Raw genomic sequence first — 20,256 nt, 5'->3', positions numbered from 1 at the left:
AAGCTCCTGACCCTCCCCGTTTCTGCCTAAATTCAGGTTATAAATTTCCCCTTGTGAAGGTGTCCGCATCCCCACCTCTACCAGGAAGAGGAGAATGACTCAATCACTGGAGACACACTTATCACCCCATACTACACAAGATTGAGGCTTCATAACAAACCTTACAAACGTAACCCTTATCTTCCATTAGTTTTCCACATGTATTTACCTTCCCACAATTTACCACCCCTAGAAGCCCAAACTGCTTTTCCTTTGTCTTGTCACTTCTCCACAATTTATTGCTCTTTGTTAAAATGATACATACACCCTTGGGGTCTAACTGCTTCTTTGGGTTTTCATTTCTTTTCTATGAAGAACTCAGTATGCATAAGTAATAAACCCTTTCTCCTGTTAAACTGTCTTTTGTCAATTTAATTTGCAGGACCCCAGACAAGTTTTCCTTCCCATACAGTGCTCAATTAAAGTTAGCTATAATAATTATTGTTATCATCATCTTCTTTAACATCATCATGGAACCAAGTTAAAAGGCTCTTGGATCACACATACCGGATTAGGGGAAAGAGTCTTTGGAAATAAGAGCTGAGAATTTAGCTTTCTAGGAATTGGCACATCATAACATGATATAAAGCCAGTGAACGTTTCCATGAAAAACAATGAGATTTTCCAAACTCAAAAAATACCTATATCAGGAATTGTGTTTGGGATTAGCCAAATAGAAGTAAAGGATAAAATGAAGTGAATCTTCAGAACATCAGCAATGGGTACTCTACCAGGAAACCCAAACCCAACTTGAGAAGATAGAAGAGAGTTTCCTGTTATTGTAGAAAATGTAGGGGGATTTTTTCCAACTTGGCAATAGATCATTGGTAGTACTTAAATTCTTGGTGTTTTGATTTCCCTACCTGTTAAATGGGGATAGTAAATGTATAGCACTTAGAATAGGGTCCAACACTGAGCCAGCACTCAGGTGTTAGTTATTAGTGAGCTTAGTGCTGCCTATCTGTCTGTAAGTGAAGTGATTTTTGCAAGTAGAACTGGAATGTTAACTAAAACTACATTATGAATTTGTTGGAGAATAAAAGAAGTAATCTGCAAAAGTTGTTCTAAGGAGGAAAGAAGAAAGTACAAAGAATTACTAGAGATAGCAGACTCTAGAGGTAAGAACAACAATCAGGACCTCTGGACTGTGTTCTTTAATATATGTCACTGTAATTTTCTGTAAATATACTGAATGCCATTCTTCCCATTTACACTTGGAATTAAAATTTACTTGGTAAAGAAAATTTTCGCCCCAGGATAAAGAGACTGTAGTGAAATGACTATGTGAATTGGGACGGGGATATTGGGAGTAGACATTTAAACCAAAAAGTAAAGATTCACAGTTCTAGATGTGTGGGGCTGGGCTATCCCAAGTATCTTAACCTCATGAATTGATTTGCAAGAGGGAAAGAAGCCTTCATTTATTCATTAAAAAATACCAGATACAGGGATAAATGCTGGGTTACAAGACTGAGAAGGTCACTGCTTAGCCTTTCAGGGAGAAGTTTTTATGTGGATGCTTGAGGACAGAAATTAAGGCATCAGCAAATATACTCTAGATCAGTCCTATAGAATGTAAGCCCTGAGGAAACTACAGTAAGTAAAAAAGAAAAAAAAAAGAGTTGTTTTACAGAGGGATTTTGTGAAGAGGGCAAGGACAAGCATTACTTTTTCCATGTTTAGGCAACAAAGTGTGCTACATATTCCTAATTTTTGCAGGGAACACTAAATATAATACTGAAGCAAATGCAGCACCATGTGGTATCTTGAGGGTTTGTAGGTTTGGCTATACCAGGTGACAGTACCCAAGACAGGTAAAGCAGCATTCTCATGGAAGTCACGGGTGGTGAAATGGCAGAGCATCAGCAGAGACCACAATGCCTGGTGGGAGATTGTGGATTCCCAACAGACAGGGCGGTACTCAGCAGATGCCCAGCAAATGATGATGGATGCCCAGTGGGCGATGATGGATGATCAGTGAGAGATGTTGGATTATCAGCAGATATAGTGAATGGTGGCAGGTGACGGTGGATACATACGTGCCCGATGAAAGCCCAGAACGGTTGCAACAGTGAGTGATGCAAATTGATTTATTCATGATCACATGTGAGATAACTCTTGGGGACTTCTAGAAGTATTTGGAGGGAAGGTGTGTACCTTTCTAGGGGATTGGAATAACTTTGTTAGCACATGGGGATAACAAGCCAGTGAATTTAGGGTATTGATATCAAGGTTGTTTCTTTTGTGCCCACAAGCTGTGAGTCCTGTCACAAACTTAAATGCTTTTAGGGACCAGGTAGGTTTATAATCAGTGAGTAAGGCAGCAAGGTGTAAGAAAATGGGGAGTAGTAGAAACACAGCAAAGTTGGAACACATACACAATTGAATAAAAGATATTCAATTTACGAAGTTCAAAAATCATTGGTTAGGGGCTTCCCTAGTGGCGCAGTGGTTGAGAGTCCGCCTGCCGATGCACGGGACACGGGTTCGTGCCCCGGTCCGGGAAGATCCCACATGCTGCGGAGCGGCTGGGCCCGTGAGCCATGGCTGCTGAGCCTGCGCGTCCGGAGCCTGTGCTCCGCAACGGGAGAGGCCACAGCAGTGAGAGGCCCGTGTACCGCAAAAAAATAAAATAAAATAAAAATCATTGGTTAGGGTAAAACAAAACTCACCTGCAGGCAGAAGTCAGATAAAGAGCTACAAGATAGTGGCATCTGGTTTCGGTGAACGCTAAGTACCAATGTCCTAGAGCCTAGTACATCATTTATCTAGGAATGTGGTACCACCTTTACACAAATAAGAAAATTGTTTCATTTTGAGAATGAACTCCAGGTATGCAAATTTTGGATATATGTTAGGTACATGAGAAGATTATCTTCTACTATTTGTTAACCAATTCAAAGAAATCAGAAAGATTCTATTTATCACATGTTTATTTCCATTAACTCTAGCTTTTCTAGAATGTTTTAGGATAAAGGCTTTTTCACTCAATGTCTTTAGAGCTAAATCATATACTTTAAAAATTATATTTTAATGTTAATGTTATAAATATAATGCTGTGTTAATATTATAATTGTATCAATATTGATAATATTTTTACCTTTAACTATTAATAAATATTAATTAGTAATAATGTTGATATTATTTATTAATATGTTTTATTAAGGGATTCCCTAATATTGGGCCAACATAGTGTTACTGGAATTAATCCCAGTTCATCGTATAATATTTTTTAATGTGACATTGGATTCTGTTTGCCAATTGTTTATAAAGAATTTTTGTCATAAGTGATGTTAGTCTATAATATTCCTTCTTTGTGCTTTGTCTTTATTTGGTTTATGTGTTAAACCTATGCTTGCTTTGTATAAGAATTAGGAAGGTTTTTAAAAAATTATTCAATGGTCTTAAACAATTTATGGAATATTATAACTATCTGGTCTTCAAGCGTTTTAAAGAATTCCCCAGTGAAACTATCTGTATCTGATGTTATTTTTGTGTGGTAGGTCCTTGATAACTTTATTTCTTCTACTGAAATTGTTCTCTTTCTTTCTATATCTAATGAGGTTAATTTTGCTAACCTGGTTTTCCCTGGGAAACTACCTTTTTTTTTTAATGTTCTCAATTGATTTGCATATAAACCTACAAAGTAATCTAATTTTTAAAATTTACTTTGCTTCAATGGTTATTTTCCTTGTTATTTCTTATTTTGAATATTTTTGTTTCTTCCTTTTTCCTTGTTTCAGTTAGCTAGTGCTTTTATTTTGTTTAAAATTTCCTTTTATAAAAGCAGGATTTTGATTTATTAATTAGGTATATTGTTTTTCTATTCTCTACCTAATTAATTTCTGCTTTTATCTTTAGTTTGTTTCTTTGTGCTTTCTTTTGAGTTACTTTGCACTTCTTTTTCAAGGTTGCTTTCTAGGAATTTAATTCATTTGTATACCTTCATTTTTACTTATAAAGGTGATGAGGGCTATGAATTTTCCTTTGATCATTGCTTAAGTATCTTCTATAGATTTTGATATGTAGTGTGTATGCTATCATATTTCTAAAGTAGTCAGTAATTTCAGTTTGCATTTGTCCTTTTGACCAACAGTTGTTTAAAATTTGTTATAACTTCAAGATCAGATGGTCTTTAAACTTTTGTTGTTAATACTTTCAAGCGTTATTGTGTTCTTATCAGAAAGTATTTTTCATAATAGTTTTACTTTTCTAACATTTTCTTTGTGGCCTAATGGATAATTAATTTTTGTGAGTGTTCCATGAACTCGTAAAGAAAATATACTTTCTATGATAAGGGTATAAAGTTTAATATACACCCATAAGACCTACATGTCCAATTTTTTTGTACTGAGTATGATATTTAAAGTCTCCCATTAGTAGAATGTATCCATAAATGTATCCTTCCATGTTCTTTAGTTTTTGCTTTTAAAAGAGCATTGCTGTGTTATTGGGGGCATAGATATTCTTAACTGCTATATACTTGTTAATTACAGCTTTTAATCATAAATAAACATCCTTTTTGGGGAAAAAAAGCATCATTTTTTTTTTTACTCTTACTGGTTTTTTAATTTTTTATTTAAAATTTACTTTGTCAGATGTCAACATCACAATTTCTGTTTTCTTAGTGTTTCTATTTGCTTACTATACCTTTGCCCATCCCTTTATTTTAACCATTGTGATTCACTGGGTTATGAGTTCCACTAAATATAGAGTATAGTTGGGTAATTTGTTGTAAGCCAACTTGAAAATCTTTTATTTTTAATGATAAGTTAGGTTCATACAAGTGTATTGCTATTACTGGTATGTTTGTTTTCAACTCTGTCATTGTATCATGGTATAATGTTGAGAGTATTGTTTTATTTTCTTGTGTTTCTTCCTCTACTTGACTTTTTTTTTTTACTCTTCTATTAATTGCATTTCTTTTGGTTTTAGATAGGTTTGTCTTTTTGTTCTAGTGGTTAACCTTATATCATGTTTATATCATGTTTTCTTTACATCCTGTTTAATACTCTTAGACCTCTGTTTTCTTATGAAATCTAGTTTTTCTGGCTTGCCATTTTTTGGAGTCATATAAATTAACACCCATCTTTTGTTTACAGAAAAATCAATGAAATTATTCTACTTTCTTCTTTCTCTTTTCTTCCCAATTTTTAGTTGCATTGCTTCTAAGTTGTTAGACTAACAAATAATATATATCACATAAGATATGACAGTATTCTTATGCCCTTATACCACCTTTATTTCTGTCTTAGCTCTAAAATTAAATATATTAAACACTCATGATCCATCTTTTTGAGGAAAAGTTCCCAATCATCCCTTTGTTAGATGAATCTTATCCATTATTCAGTTTCTTAAGAAGGGCTCATGGGTTCAGAATTCTCTGGGTTTAAAAAATATTAAACTTTTTACAGTTTGATGGCCAACTTGTCTGGATATAAAATCTTGGTTTGAAACTTTATTTGAGTATTTTTCTTTTTTAAATTTCAGGTATAACTTACATACAGTAAAATTCACCCTTTTAAAACTGCATACTAGAATATATAGTTTTTAAAATTTTGAGAAATATATATACAACCACTACCACCATCAAGATATAGAACAGTTCCATACTACCAAAGTAAATGCCCCTTTGGAGTCAGCATAGGATGTTCAGACCCTGGAAACTAATGATCTGTTTTCTGTCTTTATAGATTTACTTTTGAAAGAATATCATATAAGAGGTTGACTTTTATAAAAATATTGCTTCAGTGTTGCTTTGTTTTGTTATTTTTTAAAATTATGAAGCCAGTCTAATTCTCTTGCTTTTGTAAATTATTTCTTATTTTTGCCTGAAGATTTTTCTTTCTATTTAACACCTAATGTCTCAGATATATCTCAGAATTGACTGTTCCAGGTCAAATTTTTGGTACTGGGTTGGCCCTATCTATATGTACATTTAGACCCTCTTTTATTTCTGGAAAACTTTCCAGGATTATAGTTCTAAATATTAATTCTGTTCCATTATATTTTTTTCTTTTCAAGGATTCTCATTATACACACATTGGATCTTTTATTTGATGGTCTTCCATCTCAAACACTTTCTTTTTGACCTCTTTTACTTCTTTCTTCATCTCATTTTCATTCTTTCTGTTGTTTCCGTGTTTTTCTTTAGTGCCCCTTATTAAGTTTTCATATTAATCTATTCTTCTTTAGGCACTTTTAATTTAATGTTCATTCCAATATGATTTTATCTTTTTCTCCTATTTTATTCTCCTGGGTTCAATCAACTTTTGCTTTATGTTGACCAATTTTTTTTATCCATTTCTTTTCTTAGTTTTTAGATTTCTACTTCAAGGTTTTTTTTTTATAGATATATCTTTAAATGTTTGAGAAAATTTAGTTTATCTTGAAGTATTTTGTTACAGCTTTTTTGTTTTCTGATCATTCTTTATTTGTGGGAACTTTCATCAAATGGCTTTTTTTATTCTCATGTTCTGCTTTCTTTTTACAGTAGCTTGGTATAGATGAAAGTTGGTTGCATCTTTGAATTTGTATGAACATGGCTAGCAGTTTGTGGGTGGTTTCCATGGCTAGCAGTTTGTGGGTAGTTTCCAAGATTCTAAGCTCTGGAGCACCCTTTTCTCTTCATATAACAAAGTATGATTTCTTTATTGGAGGACTTTTGGGGTACAGTGGAGGACAGTGGGGGGAGGGTTGATGGGTTCTTACATGTTGACTTTTTTTGTCTTATAAGATGATGAAATTTCCCCTCTTGTTTCTTTTTCCCTTCACTGTGCATTTTTTTTTCAAAAGTCACCTCTCCCTTTTAACCCTTTTCTACCTCCAAAGAGTTCCTCTCCAACACTGCTTTCTTGAGTCATATGTACACTTCTAAGTCACTTCTCTAAAGGATGAGCTTCCAGAGAAGTTTCTCAGAATTTTCATACTTGGAATAAACTTTCTTTCGTATGATGATTTTAGATCAATCTTAGGCTTCCTACTAGTTTTCCTCCTCTCTCTTTCATCCAGTATTTACTGGACTGCCCTTCCTCTTCACAACAGCACATGGCGGGAGCCTAATAGAGAGCTCATTGTGATCTCTTATTTATTTTCTGCTTACAGATAATTTGGAATTTGAATGTTCTCCAAATTAGGTGGTGGTATTGTGTAGTTTTATTTGTTTTTGTTGTTCTTTATTGCTTGGGGGTGTGGTGATGGATGTGTTAGGACATTTGGATTTAGGCTGATGCCATTTTTTGACCACTCATATATTTTTAAGGGAGAAACTGGCAAAATGAAATAGACACCACAAGACAAAGTATACCTTCTAAAGCACATTCATTCCAGTGACCTTTTCTTACATAACTTGGAGCTATAGTGTGGTAAAATGCTCACAGAGAAGGTAAAATACTTATACTTTGAAGTTAGTGCATCATTCAAACTCAGTAAATATAAGGAAAGCATATTTCCTGAGAACACTATTTATAAAATGCCTATTGAGACAATCTATTACCACTGTGTATTTAGAACAGGATAATTAATTTGTAAATTCCATGAGAGATTATTTTCTAGATGCAGTAATCTTCTTTTAGGACTTGAGAACTAGATACACTTTCAGTATTAGTCCTTCCAGTCTAATTCCATTATACACTCCAGGGAAAAGGGAGTCTACTTCACTGCCTTGTGAGATGAGCATATCGGCAATGAAATTCAAACTGGGTTCTCCAACTCCCTAGGAAAGAAACTTTGCAGTGTAGTATAAGTGGTTTTGATTGTTCTTAATAAATATTAGCTAGAAACAAAAGTTAGGTTAAAACGAATATGGCAAAGATATGGCAGAAAATCAAAAGAAAAATTAAAAGCTCTCTAAAATCATATATCAAAATTTTCAATGCTTGAATTTTTATTGTGATAATATGACCTTGAACTTATATAATTAATTTTTATCACTGTCTCCTTTTAAAAACATGAATTATAGACTCTAGGAAGAAGAATAGCTGTTATTGAGTGCTTATTATGTGCCAAGCACTTAGTTTGTCAATGTTTAAGAAGATTACTTAAAATATGTTTTTAAAGATGATGAGCCTTGGGGACCTTCAAGATGGCAGAGGAGTAAACGAGGAGATCACCTTCCTCCCCACAAATACATAAAAAATACATCTACATGTGGAACACCTCCTACAGAACACCTACTGAACGCAGGCAGAAGACCTCAGACTTCCCAAAAGGCAAGAAACTCCCTGTGTACCTGGGTAGGGCAAAAGAAAAAAGAAAAAACAGAGACAAAAGAATAGGGATGGGACCTGCACCTCTGGGAGGGAGCTGTGAAGGAGGAAAAGCTTCCACACACTAGGAAGCCCCTTCACTGGGAGACACAGGGGGTGGGCAGGGGGAAGCTTTGGAGCCATGGAGGAGAGCACAGCAACAGGGGTGCAGAGGGCAAAGTGGAGAGATTCCTGCACAGAGGATTGGTGCTGACCAGCATACACCAGACTGAGAGGCTTGTCTGCTCACCCGCTGGGGCAGGTGGGGGCTGGGAGCTGAGGCTCAGGTTTCGGAGGTCAGATCCCAGGGAGAGGACGGGGGTTTGCTGCATGAAGACAGCCTGAAGGGGGCTAGTGCACCACAGCTAGCCGGGAGGGAGTCCGGGAAAATGTCTGGACCTGCCTAAGAGGCAAGAGACGATTGTTTCAGGATGTGTGAGGAGAGGGGATTCCTTCCCTTTCTGCCCACAGAAGGCAGAGCACCACCTAAACGAGCTCCAGAGACAGGTGCAAGCCGTGGGTATCAGCTTGGACCTCAGAGACCGGCATGAAACATTAATGCTGCTGCTGCAGCGGCCAAGAATCCTGTGTACAACCACAGGTCACTATCCATAGCCCTCTGGGAGCCTGTGTAGCCCACCACTGCCAGAGTCCTCTGATCCAAGGAGAACTTCTCTGGGAGAACACACAGTATGCCTCAGGCTGTTGCAACGTCATGTCAGCCTCTGCTGCCACAGGCTTGCCCCACATTCCAATTATAACTACTGTACCCCTCCCACCCCCCGGCATGAGTGAGCTAGAGCCCCCTAATAGGCTGCTGCTTTAACCCCGTCCTGTCTGGGCCAGAACAGATGCTGAGGGCGACCTACATGCAGAGGTGGAGCCAAAACCAAAGCTAAACCCCAGGAGCTGTGTGAACAAAGAAGAGAAAGGGAAATTTCTCTCTACAACCTCAGGAGCAGTGGGTTAAAGCTCCACAATCAATTTGATGTACCCTGCATCTGTGGAATACCTGAATGGACAATGAATCATCCCAAAATTGAGGCGATGGACTTTGGGAGCAATTGTAGACTTGGGGTTTGCTGGCTGCGACTGATTTGTTTCTGATTTCTTATGTTTATCATAGTATAGTTCTGAGTGCTTGTTATCATTGGTGGATTTGTTTAGTGGTTAGGTTGTTCTCTTTTTTTAAATTATTATTTTATTTTAATAATTATTTATTATTTTTTTTCTTTTTTTGTCCCTTTTCTTCTGAGCTGTGTGTCTGACAGGGTCTTGGTGGTCCGCCCTGGTGTCAGGCCTGAGCCTCTGAGGGGGTACAGCCGAGTTCAGGACATTGGACCACCAGAGACGTCCCGGCCCCACATAATATCAATTGGCGAGAGTTCTCCCAGAGGTCTCCATCTCAACACTAAGACCCAGCTCACCCCAAGGGCCAGCAAGCTCCAGTGCTGTATGCGCCATGCCACAAAACTAGCAAGACAGGAGCACAACCACACCCATTAGCAAAGAGGCTGCCTAAAATCATACTAAGTTCATAGACACCCCAAAACACACTGCCAGATCCAGCCCCACCCACCAGAACACAGGCACCAGTCCCCTCCACCAGGAAGCCTACACAAGCCACTGAAACAACCTCACCCACTGGGGGCAGACAACAAAAACAGTGGGAACTATGAACCTGGAGCCTGCAAAAAAGAGACCCCAAACACAGTATTTTAAACAAAATGAGAAGACAGAGAAATATGCAGCATGAAGGAGCAAGGTAAAAACCCAATAGACCAAACAAATGAAGAGGAAATAGGCAGTCTACCTGAAAAAGAATTCAGAGTAATGATAGTAGAGATGATCCAAAGTCTTGGAAATAGAATGGAGAAAATACAAGCAACGTTTAACAAGGACCTAGAAGAACTAAAGACGAAACAATGATGAACAACACAGTAAATGAAATTAAAAACTCTCTAGAAGGAATCAATAGCAGAATAAGTGAGGCAGAAGAATGGATAAGTGACCTGGAAGATAAAAAAGTGGAAATAACTACTGCAGAGCAGAATAAAAAAAAAAGAATGAAAAGAATTGAGGATAGTCTCAGAGACTTCTGGGACAATATTAAAGGCAACAACATTCAAATCACAGGGGTTCCAGAAGAAAAGAGAAAAAAAGGGACTGAGAAAATATTTGAAGAGATTATAGTTGAAAACTTCCCTGACATGGGAAAGGAAACAGTCAGTCACGTCCAGGAAGCACAGAGAATCCCATACAGGATAAATCCAAGGAGAAACATGCCAAGACACATATTAATCAAACTGTGAAAAATTAAGTACAAAGAAAAAATTTTCAAAGCAGCAAGGGAAAAGCAACAAATAATATACAGGAGAATTCCCATAAGGTCAACAGCTGATCTTTCAGCAGAAACTCTGCAAGCCAGAAAGGAGTGGCAGGCCATAGTTAAAGTGCCGAAAGGGAAAAACCTACAGCCAAGATTACTCTACCCACCAAGGATCTCGTTCAGATTTGATGGTGAAATTAAAATCGTTAAAGACAAGCAAAAGTTAAGAGAATTCAGCACCACCAAATCGGCTTTACAACAAATGCTAAAGGAATTTCTCTAGGCAGGAAACACAAGAGAAGGAAAAGACCTACAAAAACAAACCCAAAACAATTAAGAAAATGGTAATAGGAACATACATATCGATAATTACCTTAAATGTAAATGGTTTAAATGCTCCAACCAAACGATATAGACTGGCTGAATGGATACAAAACAAGACTCGTATATAAGCTGTCTACAAGGGACTCACTTCAGACTTGGGGGCACATACAGACTGAAAGTGAGGGGATGGAAAAATGTATTCCATGCAAATGGAAATCAAAAGAAGGCTGGAGTAGCAATTCTTATATCAGACAAAATAGACTTTAAAATAAAGACTATTACAAGAGACAAAGAAGGACACTACATAATGATCAAGGGATCAATCCAAGAAGATATAGAATTGTAAATATTTATGCACCCAACATAGGAGTACCTCAATTCATAAGGCAATGCTAAAAGCCATAAAATGGGAAATCAACAGTAACACAATAATAGTAGGGGACTTTAACACCCCACTTTCATCAATGGACAGATTATCCAAAATGAAAATAAATAAGGAATCAGAAGCTTTAAATGACACATTAAACAAGATAGACTTAATTGATATTTATAGGACATTCCATCCAAAAACAACAGAATATACTTTCTTCTCAAGTGCTTATGGAACATTCTCCAGGAAAGATTATATCTTGGGTCACAAATCAAGCCTTGTTAAATTTAAGAAAATTGAAATCATATCAAGCATCTTTTCCAACCACAACGCTATGAGACTAGATATCAATTACAGGAAAAAAACTGTAAAAAATACAAACACGTGGAGTCTAAACAGTATGCTACTAAGTAACCAAGAGATTACTGAAGAAATCAAAGAAGAAATCAAAAAATACCTAGAAACAAATGACAATGAAAACACGGTGACCCAAAACCTATGAGATGCAGCAAAAGCAGTTCTAAGAGAGATGTTTATAGCAATACAATCCTACCTCAAGAAACATCTCAAATAAACAACCTAACCTTACACCTAAAGCAATTAGAGAAAGAAGAACAAAAAACTCCAAAGTTAGCAGAAGGAAAGAAATCATAAAGATCAGATAAGAAATAAATGTAAAAGAAGTGAAGGAAACAGTAGCAAAGATCAATAAAACCAAAAGCTGGTTCTTTGAGAAGATAAACATAACTGATAAACAACCAGACTCATCAAGAAAAAATGGGAGAAGACTCAAATCAACAGAATTAGAAATGAAAAAGGAGAAGTAACAACTGACACTGCAGAAATATAAAGGATCATGAGAGATTACTACAAGCAATTATATGCCAAAAAAATGCACAACCTGGAAGAAATGGAAAAATTCTTGGAAAAACACAACATTCTGAGACTGAACCCAACATAGGTTCAGTAGCAATTGAAACAGAAACAGGTAGAAACAGAAAATATAAACAGACCAATCACAAGCACTGAAATTGAGACTGTGATTAAAAATCTTCCAACAAACAAAAGCCCAGGACCAGATGGCTTCACAGGAGAATTCCATCAAACATTTAGAGAAGAGCGAACACGTACTTCTCAGACTCTTCCAAAAAGTTGCGGAGGAAGGAATGCTCCCAAACTCATTCTATGAGGCCACCGTCACCCTGATACCAAAACCAGACAAAGATGCCGTAAAAAATGAAAGCTACAGGTCAACATCACTGATGAACATAGATGCAAAAATTCTCAACAAAATACTAGCAAACAGAATCCAACAGCACATTAAAAGGATCATACACCATGATCAAGTGGAGTTTATCCCAGGAATGCAAGGATTCTTCACTATACACAATTCAATCAATGTGATACACTGTATTAACAAATTGAAGGATAAAAACCATATGATAATCTCGGTAGATGCAGAAAAAGCTTTTGACAAAATTCAGCACCCATTTATGATAAAAACTCTCCAGAAAGTAGCCACAGAGGGAACTTACCTTAACTGAATAAAGCCCATATATGACAAACCCACAGCCAACACTGTTCTCAAAGGTGAAAAACTGAAACCATTTCCTCTAAGATCAGGAACAAGACAAGGTTGCCTGCTCTCACTGCTATTATTCATCATAGTTTTGGAAGTTATAGCCACAACACTCAGAGAAGAAAAAGAAATAAAAGGAATCCAAGTTGGAAAAGAAGTAAAACTGTCACTGTTTGCAGTTTACATGATACTATACATAGAGAATCCTAACATGCTACCAGATAACTACTAAAGCTAATCAATGAATTTGGTAAAGTAGCAGGATACAAAATTAATGCACAGAAATCTCTTGCATTCCTATACACTAATGATGAAAAATCTGAAAGAGAAAATGAGGGAAACACTCACATTTACTCTTGCAACAAAAAGAATAAAATACCTAGGAATAAACCTACCTAAGGAGGCAAAAGACCTGTATGCAGAAAAGTATAAGACACTGATGAAAAAATCAAAGATGATACAAACAAATGGAGAGATATACCATGTTCTTGGATTGGAAGAATCAACATTGTGAAAATGACCATACTACCCAAAGCAATCTACAGATTCAGTGCAATCCCTATCAAATTACCAATGGCATTTTTCACAGAACTGGAACAAAAATTTTACAATTTATATGGAAACACAAAAGACCCCTAATAGCCAAAGCAATCTTGGGAAAGAAAAACGGAGCTGGAGGTATCAGGCTCCCACACTTCAGACTATACTACAAAGCTACAGTAATCAAGACAGTATGGTACTGGCACAGAAACAGAAATATAGATCAATGGAACAGGATAGACCTCCCAGAGATAAACCCACGCACATATGGCCACCTTATCTTTGTTAAAGGAGGCAAGAATATACAATGGAGAAAAGACAGTGTCTTCAATAAGTGGCACTGGGAAAACTGTACAGCTACATGTTAAAGAATGATATTAGAACACTTACTAAGACTGTATACAAAAATAAACTCAAAATGGATTAAAGACCTAAATGTAAGGACAGACACTATAAAACTCTTAGAGGAAAACATTAGGCAGAACACTCTATGACATAAATCACAGCAAGATCCATTGAGAAATGGAAATATAAACAAAAATATACTAATGGGACCTAAGGAAACCTAAAAGCTTTTGCACAGCAAAGGAAACCATAAACAAGATGAAAAGGCAACTGTCAGAATGGGAGAAAATATTTGCAAGTGAAGCAACTGACAAAGGATTAATTTCCAAAATATACAGTCAGCTCATGCAGCTCAATATCAAAAAACAACCCAATCCAAAAATGGGCAGAAGACTTAAATAGACATTTCTCCAAAGAAGGTATACAGATTACCAACAAACACATGCAAGGATGCTCAGCGTTACTAATCATTAGAGAAATGTAAATCAAAAGTACAATGAGGTATCACCTCATACCAGTCAGAATGGCCATCATCAAAAAATCTAGAAACAATAAATGCTGGAGAGGCTGTGGAGAAAAGGGAACACTCTTGCACTGTTGGTGGGAATGTAAATTGATACAGCCACTATGGAGAACAGTATAGGGGTTCCTTAAAAAGCTAAAAATAGAACTAGCATATGACCTAGCAATTGCACTACTGGGCATATACCCTGAGAAAACCATAATTCAAAAAAGTGTCATGTACCACAATGTTCATGCAGTTCTATTTACAATAGCCAGGACATGGAAGTAACCTAAGTATCCATCAACAGATGAATGGATAAAGAAGTTGTGGCACATATATACAATGGAATATTATTACTCAGCCATAAAAAGGAACAAAATTGAGTTATTTGTAGTGAGTTGAATGGACCTAGAGTCTGTCATACAGAGTGAAGTAAGTCAGAAAGAGAGAGACAAATACCGTATCCTAACACATATATATGGAATCTAAAAAAAAAAAAGTTCTGATGAACCTAGGGGCAGGACAGGAATAATGACACAGATGTAGTGAATGGACTTGAGGACACAGTGAGGGAGAAGGGTAAGCTGGGGCGAAGTGAGAGTAGCATTGACATATATACATGTAAAATAGATAACTATCTATTTTACATGTATATATCTACCACATGTAAAATAGAAAGCTAGTGGGAAGCAGCTGCATAGCACAGGGAGATCAGCTCGGTGCTTTTTGACCACCTAGAGGGGTGGGATAGGGAGAGTGGGAGGGAGACACAAGAGGGAGGGGATATGGGGATATATTATACATAGAGCTGATTCACTTTGTTATACAGCAGAAACTAACACACCATTGTAAATCAATTATACTCCAATAAAGATGTTTAAAAAAAATGAAGATGATGAAAGATGAAAGCTTCTTTCATCTTCTTTGTATAAAAGCTGGTACTAGGTATGTGTACTGCCCGGAACATAGGGGTAGGCACATGTTTCTTTCACTGTCACAATCTGTATATTGGAAGGCAATTGTCATTGTTTACAAATGACACTGAGCAATAGAGTATCTATATATGATTTTAATATATTATAAAACATTTGTTTTGCTCTTTCAAGAGTCTGCTACTGATTTATTTAATAAATATACACACATCCAATTTCTTCTGTCACACAATTTTCTTTTTTGTTTATTTTTCAAATGATACAAGTAGAATAATTAACTTTCTGATTTTTTACGAAAACTGCCACAGATTTATGACATGATCTGAGATCAAAATACTAATAAATTTGTACTTACCATAAAGGATTGCAAGCAGAGACAGTGGCATGACAAGTAGTCCCACTAGCATATCAGCAATGGCTAGGGACATTAAGAAATAATTGGTGGCATTGTGCAGTTTCTTTTCCAAGCTTACTGCCATGATAACGAGAATGTTGCCACCTATTGTCAAGATTATTATTATGACGATTGAAAGTGCTGGCCAGTTTTGTACCCCGTCTGGGAATTTGAAGCGTCCACCATCGGAGGTATTGAAAATGTCAGTTACTATGGCTGCTACTGGGCTCACAGAAATATCACATTGCCAAACCAATAGGCCAATCAGGTGCACACTGAAAATTAAGAAAAAAATAATCAGGTATATATTATATTGCTTGTACCTAATAAATTACTTATATAAATCAACTGCTTTTCCTTTAACAATCATTATTATTATCATCATCATTTCTACTCTTAATTAAACCTCAGTATCTCTTCTTTCTCTCCCCCAAATACTTTTATTGAATGCTTAATATGAGTCAGGCACTTAGTTTACTGAAATATATATGTATAATCTCTTTTGATCTCATATAACATCCTCATGAAGTCAGTACTGATTTATATCTATTATGTATAAGGAGAGACTGAGGTTCAGAGAAGTTAAGTAACTTTCTCAAGGAAATATAGCCAGTAAGTAGCAGGGGCAGGGTCCGTACTCAAGTCCCGTTGAATTCAAAGCCTGTGTTTTAGACTTTTACTCTCTACACTCAATCTGAAACCACAGTATTGTTTGACTTGCTGAGTGACTTTATGCTGGCCCATAATTTCTTAATATCTGTCCTGTAAATTTTCCTTCTACCTGACACTCTCCCCATTTATGTCCTATGTTTTCTGGTGTTGTTCTAGGTTAGAAAATGATTTGTGGTGATAATTAACTCCTATGGGTTTGCTGCTTTCCTATGCTGGAAAAGAAATCTCTTAAGTCATTTAAAATGTACACCTCTCATGATGGTACTTATGTAGATTTTTACTGGTAGGAATTTCAGGCCAAGTGGCAGACTAATGCAAGAGAGACAGACGTGGTTATGTTTTGTACATTCCAAATTAATTTCCTCTGATGGTGATACGAGATTTATTCAGGTTTCATACATTAATGTAAGTCCCTAAATTGTCTCATGAAACTAATATTTATTTTCCTTAATAAGATAAACAAGAAAGATAAGTATATTCAATATTTCCTGCTTAAAAGCAAGAATTATTATCTGTGAATGACTGTCTTATGTGTATTCTATGTTCAGTAATAGTTATTTAATGAATACTAAGCAACAACTATACTATATGTACTAGTTGTTAAACCCTGATATTATTTATAGAGAAGAAAATTTCCTCTACTGGTACAATATGTGCTAACCAATTCTCTATGCAAGAAAATTGCATGGGGGATGGAACACATGACATTACAAAATCGAGAGTGTATGAGTTCTCCATGTAAAAGTTTTGATTTCATTATCTCGTTCACTTGTTCTTTGAGCTAAAAATATTATTTCTACAGGGAAAATATATGTGTGATTAGATTGACTATCACTTATTATCAATCATCAGAGAAACTTGCAGTAGTAACACTAGATGATTATGATTATCATAATTGTATCTATAATATTACACACACACACACACACACACACACACACACACACATACACACATACACACACACCATACTTTCTGAACCAGAACTGGAACACTGAACCTGAAAAATTATTGGCCTTATTTAAACTTAAGTAAAATATTATAATAATTTTCTACCACGTTTAAAAATTATTTCTCTTAATATCTTGTTAATATACTTTATGTATTTTAACTTAATGAAGAAATCATGAAAATATTTTGACTTTCTCATTCTACAAGGGGTGAAAACTAATACTTCAGACATTTAGCTTAAAACTACTTCCTCATTAGTCAAAGCTGCCTGATATCCTAAGCATCATGTCGGTGGGAGACATACATAGTAATTTTCTTCAAATCATGAAAAGTAATCATTAAATTCTTTCCAATGCTGGATGTATTCTTTTTTCCTGAGACATAAAAAATAAGCTAAAATAATATGTGATTCAAAAAATCTGTATCATAATTAATTTGTGATTAAAGTGAATAGAAATTATAGAAATAAAGGACCAAATAAATAGAAGCAAGGTATTTGCCTTCAGCTTTGATTACTCTGTCACTGTATTTGTTGTATTTGGCATGTGGCTAATGTCCTGGCTACTTGACCTAAATGATTTTTTTTGACCAGTCACTTAACCTCTCAGAAGATCAATTTCCTCATCTTTACAATGAGGATGATCTTTATCACATTATTGTTGTGAAAATTAAATGATATATGTAAAGTCTCAAAATAATACCTTTGTCGTAATAGGCCCTCAGTAAATGTTGGAGCTTACCTTCTTTCTGTCTTCAAAGTTAAACGAAAGTATTTTGTGGTAGCTATACCCTAAATGTACTTCAAAATTTGTCAAGAATTTAGGTCCTGGTTTTATTTTAAGAAGGTACTTATTTATGCAGAACTGGCTCAGATAGTAATTTTAAATCCAAGTTCTTTTCTGGCCTAGCTGTCGAAAAACATGTTCTTCTGAAATTAAAAAAAAATTCTGGTTTAAATTAGTTGATGATCATTTCAAGTAGTCCCACAAGACTTTATGCTCACAATGATATGCTGCATCTTCAATTTTCAGTTGCAGAATCACAAATATATTTATTCTTAAGCCTAGATAATATGATCCTAACAGGATATGCAATGCAACTTCAAATTTTCTCAGTAAATTGTGAAAACATCTAAATCCTTTCACATTTCTGTAAAAATAGTAGAAGAATACAAAATAAAATTGTATATAACAAAAGTACATGAAAAACTATGTCCAATTATGAATTTTATGATTTGAGTATCTTAGAACTTTGGGGTAGAAAACCACTTAAAACATTCATCTTGCCTACCTCTGCTGGTCAAATATATTTTTACTTTTTTTTTTTTTTTTTTTTTTTTTTTTTTTTTTTTTTTTTTTTGCGGTACGCGGGGCCTCTTTTTTTTTTTGAGGTACGCGGGCCTCTCACTGCTGTGGCCTCTCCCGTTGCGGAGCACAGGCTCCGGACGCGCAGGCTCAGCGGCCATGGCTCACGGGCCTAGCCGCTTCGCGGCATGTGGGATCTTCCCGGACCGGGGCACGAACCCGCGTCCCCTGCATCGGCAGGCGGACTCTCAACCACTGCGCCACCAGGGAAGCCCATATTTTTACTTTTTATTAAAGAGTCCATGAAACAAATACTGAATTATTGAGGAAGCTTGTAGAATCTAAATATATCTTTTGTGAGTTATTAAATAAAGTAATGGTGTTGGGAAAAATCCTGACAGAGTTTTTACTTCAGTTTCCTGGTTTCAATTCAATTCAATTTAATAAATTCTTATTGAGCACTACTTATGAGCAAATTATTATGATTTTTACTGCAGTCAGTCCTATTTTCTACAGTATTATAATCAAGAATTGGCTGTATTCTAATTAAACCTAATTTCTAACATTTACATGTTCAGTGAAAATCATACAGTCCTTTTACAGAAGAGGAGTAATCTAGGTCTTGTTTCTAAAGCTTATGCTGATTGCTATTAAGCCCACAGAAGTCTCATAAAATACGTGCACAAAAATCACAATTTCTATCTGAACAATTGAAATAACTTATTAATTGCTACTAAGTTTTGAATGAAAATATCTGACATTTTTAGTCGATAAACAAAATTATAATTTGATTTAAAAGTCTGAGTACATTTTAAATCTACTGAGTTTTTGCATGGCATATGACAATGGGCATTATTAGAAGAGATGAATGATCCCTTGTTTCTCTTAATGTAATGGAAAAAATTCTATGTGAATTCTTTAATTCCATAGCAGAATAATTTGGTACTCTTTAAGGTAGCCCTGCATTTGGTATATGGATCAAGGCCTATATACTAAGTTGTCCTTTCATTTTTCCCAGACCTGGCTCTTTATTTCCCTTCTTTATCACTGTCCTTCACCCTTTCCTTTTCCTCTCTGCTCTAGTTTTCTTGGAACCACGTATCCTTGAGACTATCATCACTACAATGTACAATGACATCCAAGATGGACTATAATGGTGCATATTGCAGAGGATCCAGTGTTGATGTACTTTATATCTACACTGCTCTGTAAACTGTTTCCTCAGTGAGCACTTTTATAGAAATCACAGAGGAGATTGTGCAGGAGCAAGGTGATTCAAGGCTTCTCAGTTGTACTGATCAGAGTTTACAGAGCCCTGGATCTTGTTTTCCATGCCCCCATTCCTCAAAGAGTAGGTTTAGAAGAAAGCAACCCAACCTTTTACTAAGTTAAAAAGAAGATATACCTGGATTAGATCATGTTTTGAATTGCTTAGTGCTTGAATTCAATGCTTTCCTTATCACTTTTATGTTATGTTCTATTTAACTACTGGTTCATTGTTTCAAGGCTACATCCTGTCCAGCTACATCCTCCAACCCCTATTCCCTGACTTCTCGCTCATTCTTTTGCAACCTTAACTATTTTTCATAGAACCAGAGACTTGTAAAGACATTTATTCTCTTGGCTGTTTAGTTCATGAAGGAAGGAAGAGGAAAGAACCTTTCTTATTTCTACATTTTAACCATACAGAAAGCAACCACAAGTATCAGAATTATTTTTGAATGAT

The 20,256-nt window shown here is 35.8% G+C and overlaps 1 protein-coding gene across 1 annotated transcript in view; it reads right to left on the bottom strand.

The window, feature by feature from the left end:
- Positions 1-20,256, bottom strand: part of HTR2C (5-hydroxytryptamine receptor 2C) — a 244,974-nt gene that overhangs the window by 81,817 nt on the left and 142,901 nt on the right. Inside the window, exon 4 of the mRNA XM_032619710.1 lies at positions 15,565-15,878. Coding sequence (XP_032475601.1) covers positions 15,565-15,878 — 314 coding nt within the window. The remainder of the gene's footprint in view (positions 1-15,564; positions 15,879-20,256) is intronic.

This window comes from Phocoena sinus, chromosome X (genome assembly GCF_008692025.1).
Source record: "Phocoena sinus isolate mPhoSin1 chromosome X, mPhoSin1.pri, whole genome shotgun sequence".
Classification (NCBI taxonomy): Eukaryota; Metazoa; Chordata; class Mammalia; order Artiodactyla; family Phocoenidae; genus Phocoena; species Phocoena sinus.
The sequence above is the reverse complement of the archived record's forward strand: the minus strand, read 5'-3'. Positions and strand labels throughout refer to the sequence as shown.